Source organism: Pterocles gutturalis, unplaced genomic scaffold (assembly GCF_000699245.1).
Source record: "Pterocles gutturalis isolate BGI_N339 unplaced genomic scaffold, ASM69924v1 scaffold23954, whole genome shotgun sequence".
Classification (NCBI taxonomy): Eukaryota; Metazoa; Chordata; class Aves; order Pterocliformes; family Pteroclidae; genus Pterocles; species Pterocles gutturalis.
The window spans coordinates 1-3,947 of record NW_010136392.1 but is presented as its reverse complement, the minus strand read 5'-3'; the positions used below and the strand labels follow the sequence as shown (position 1 = coordinate 3,947).

The following is a 3,947-nucleotide window of genomic DNA, read 5'->3' as shown; positions in this document are numbered from 1 at the left end:
TTAGAAATCTTAATTTTATATTAGGCACCAAATAAAATTAGCATCTCAGGTGGTTACTTCTTTTACTTTGCTAAACTAACATGCCAAAAGGTAGATAATCTTACAAACACGAATTTACAGGCAAAATGTATACGCAGAACAAAGATATTACCAAGTTTATATATACTTTAGGATGACCCAAAGCTCCACCACCACCATCGCATGATATCACTCTGCTTTCAACTTCACTCACAGGCTGCTCTGCTATCAAATCAATTGCAAAATTCTCGTTCACCTGTAAGAGAAAAAGGAAGCTTTCAGATATCTTCCCCACTCAGACAGAAAGCAATTGCTATTTACCACCTCCCAAAGGAGTTCCACTACAGCCTTCCTGAGAAGGTTGTGCACGTTTGTTCCCACCTCTTCAGGCCAGATCACTGAAGTACACACGTTAAACTTTGCAAAAGTAATCCCCTTCCTCTGATACACAGGCCACATCAGTGCTCAGGTTTGCAATGTGAGCAGGAACAAGCAGCCAAGAACAGAAGATATTTAACTGACATTGCCTCTGTATTGTGCTTTAGCAATGACACAATAAAATTGCAAAAGACTCACTGCTGATAAATGTGAGACAAGCAAGGTCAGGAGTGAAATAAAACAACTGCTGGTAATTTAGAGCCTCTCACCACACACCTTATTCCATCACTGCACAGGAATCTCAGGAAAACACTAACATGGTACCCAACAACAGTCAGAAAGGCAAATTGCTCAGCATTAGAAAAAAGAAAAACCTCTAAATGTCACTATGCTACTTTGTAAATCCCTCTTATACACAGTTCCTGAACACACACACATCACAAACAAGTAGGGCTTTTTCCTAGAGCATGCCTAGGTGGCCTGGCAAACATATCCACCTCTGGACAAGCCTCCCACACAGCAACTTGTGCCCAGCAGGACCTGTAGCACCTGCCACAGCGCTTTCCTCCTGCATCCAGGCCAGCCTCTTCCAACCTGCTCTGAGACAACTAACCCTACCCCTCAGCTAAACATGCTCCAGAAGGGGTCAGCTTTTTCTAAAGTAATGTTATACATGCTAAAATATAAAATAATATGCACACTCAAAGAAGGCACTACCTACTGCTCTGTATATAAGATTAATAAACATGCTGGTATTTGAATGAAGATGAGATTCTTAGGAAAAAGTACAAGGTAGCTAAGTGTCCATTAAATGAACACTTAAGAATTACAATGGTACTTTTATATAGTTCTACTACACAACAAGCTAAGTTCTTCAAGCCTCCAATTAAGTCTCCCTAAAATCTGCATTTTTGGTACCGCAGTTGAAAAGTCAGTTTTACCAACAACAGGATTTTCTTTATCTAAAGACAATGATAGCCAAATAAAGTTAACGAAAAAAAACCAACTTTCAGTATTGAAGTAAATCAACAACATCAAGAACCTCACTGCCTGGCACCTGTGTGCACAAGTCATACGCAATCCTAGTTAACTTGCAAGGTTTTTTACTGCTGCTTTTAATAATGCTCAAAGTTGTGCATCCTTCCTTGTGTGCTAAAGGAGAGAGATAGCACCATGATCAAGAAGCTGAACTCCTAGCAGCTGCCATGCTCAGTTTTCCCACAGCTATTTGCTTTAGGCCATTACCAGAGAGCACTAGTCCCCTGGTTCTGCACATCCAGCACAGAGAACAATGATTTTAGCTAAAACGCATGAATTTCATTAACAAATAGGCTGGGAGAACTGAGGTGACAACACTCACATACTCTGAGCCATGCCCCCAGGCCTGGCCACTGCCTGGACAGGCCACATACAGTACCCAGGTGCCAGCCCAGATGTCCTCACCAAGGGCACCAGCATCCCGAGGCTGCATCCCCAGACAAGAAGGCTGCTGTGGCTGGACTATGCTAATCACAAGCCAGACTCAACCACCTGGAGTGTAGTGAAGGTGAAAAGAAGTGACCAAGAAAGTGCCACCACCAGCTTCACAGGCTAACTTTAGCTGCAGAAAAAAGACAACATTTGGACTACAGACACAGCTGTGAAATCCTAAGACTAGCAGCTGAAGCACACTGGGGGATCTTCTAGGGTAATGGCAAAGCTCAGAGAGAGAGCACATTAATGAGCACAGATGAAGATTGTTTCAGTATTTAACATGTCAATAATGTTCCAGCTTCACAATTAAAACCTAGCATTACACCTTGCTCGGCAGACTTAAAGCTTGGCTTTTTCTAGAGAAGGAGGAACTGGGCAGAACTGAAAACACCAGGTGTTCTCACCACATAAAAAGTGAGTCCAAAATCAGCTGCTGGCAAAGGCATATCAGACAGACCTATGCTCTACAGAGAACTCAGCTTAACAAGTGTTTCCTATAAAGTTACAGAAGTAGCATAAAAACAGGCATTGCATGGGGGCAGGACCTACTTTGCCACTGTCCTCCCAGAAGTAAACTACTTCAGCATTTTAAGGGATAATTTCATTTAACCATTTCCCATGTAGAACCCCCATTTCTGCCACACAGCAGGAGTTAAACTGTATCCATGCTATAATGAGGTAAACTCAATATGAAAACTCAGAAACCAGCATAATTAGTTCAGGTTAATTTAGGAAGGGAATAACTATACACAACTGCATTAAAAATCTACCACACCTTATAGTTAATACCTCTTCTATACATACATATTTATAGCATTAACACCAAGGCACTAACCAGATGATCCAGGCACTAATACAATTTAGCTGAAACAATCTCGGTTTCTCTCCCAAAGACCAGCAGATCCATCATGGAGCTGTGCTGCTCGATCATTAAAGAGACTTGGTGCTAAAGGACTTACAATTCCACATACTCTCTATATTGATAACAAGCAGCAACAGATCCATAGGATAACTTCACAGTAGTACACCTGACTGATGCTAGTGTTACTCAACTTTGCCTTTGAGGCTTCATTATTTCAGCATACTCCAAAATTTTAGTTTTATTTGTTACAGCACTGTTTCAGCAAATGCTTCCCAGGCTCTGGAAATTAAGTGGCCTTGTTAAAAAGACAGTTTGGGTAAAGACCAAGATTTTATCTATGCAGCAAATGCCTCCAACTTCCACAGCCTACATGTAAGGACTTAACAGGTGTAGGGTGAGTCTTGAACTTTCCAAATTTACCAAAAGTAAGGAGGTACACAGAAGCTGGTACTATAAGCTGTCTTAAAAGAAGACTTTTCACCATGGTGGAAAAAAACACCAAAATCCAAAATAGTTTGGTTTTGGTAGGGGTTTTTTTGTTCTTGTTTGGTTGGTTTTAGTTGTGGGGTTTGGGTAGTTTGTTTTTTGGTTGGTTTGGGTTTTTTTTAATAATAACAATCAAGTTGAGGACATGAATATCAGATATTAAAAAAGCACAAATCACTCGTTTTCCTGTGAGTAGAAGTAGAATGAGTTACCTCCTTTTGTCGTCCAACAAATCTAACTCTTCTATAATCCTTCTCATCATATACCTAAAGTATAAAATAAACTTGATGTTATTTAAAATGCAATAACCATAAACAAAGAACACAAAAGGTTACAGCACTGTCAAGACTAAATATTTAAAATAGTTTCCTCATTTTCAAGTATTGCCATTATCTTACACAAGTACTACACAAAACAGGTAGTTTCCATTTCTCTCACAGACGAACATAAATTTTAGGTTGGAAAGTGGAAAAGATGGGGTGAGGTTTAAAGCCAGTAAGAAGATGCCTTAGCTCTGACCAGAGAGACAAATATAAGATTTGTTACGTATAATGCTGTTCCCTGATCCCACACGGCCCTTTGGAACAGGAACTAAACCACGAACATCAAGGTTCATATTTATTTGTGCCCGAGCCAAGTAACCCCCGCGAAGGCCTGGCTGCGGCCGCTCCCCGCGCCCAGCGCTGCACACGGCCGGCACAGGCCGCCTCCCTCGCTCGGGTTTCACGCT

General features: G+C 41.1%; 1 protein-coding gene across 1 annotated transcript in view; it reads right to left on the bottom strand.

The window, feature by feature from the left end:
* Window positions 1-3,483, bottom strand: part of NDUFS6 (NADH dehydrogenase (ubiquinone) Fe-S protein 6, 13kDa (NADH-coenzyme Q reductase)) — a gene marked incomplete at its 5' end in the record, with an annotated part of 5,066 nt that extends 1,583 nt beyond the window's left edge. The window contains 2 exons of the mRNA XM_010082291.1: window positions 152-274; window positions 3,430-3,483. Of these exons, the coding sequence (XP_010080593.1) occupies window positions 152-274; window positions 3,430-3,483 (177 nt within the window). The remainder of the gene's footprint in view (window positions 1-151; window positions 275-3,429) is intronic.
* Window positions 3,484-3,947: the final 464 nt, after the last annotated feature.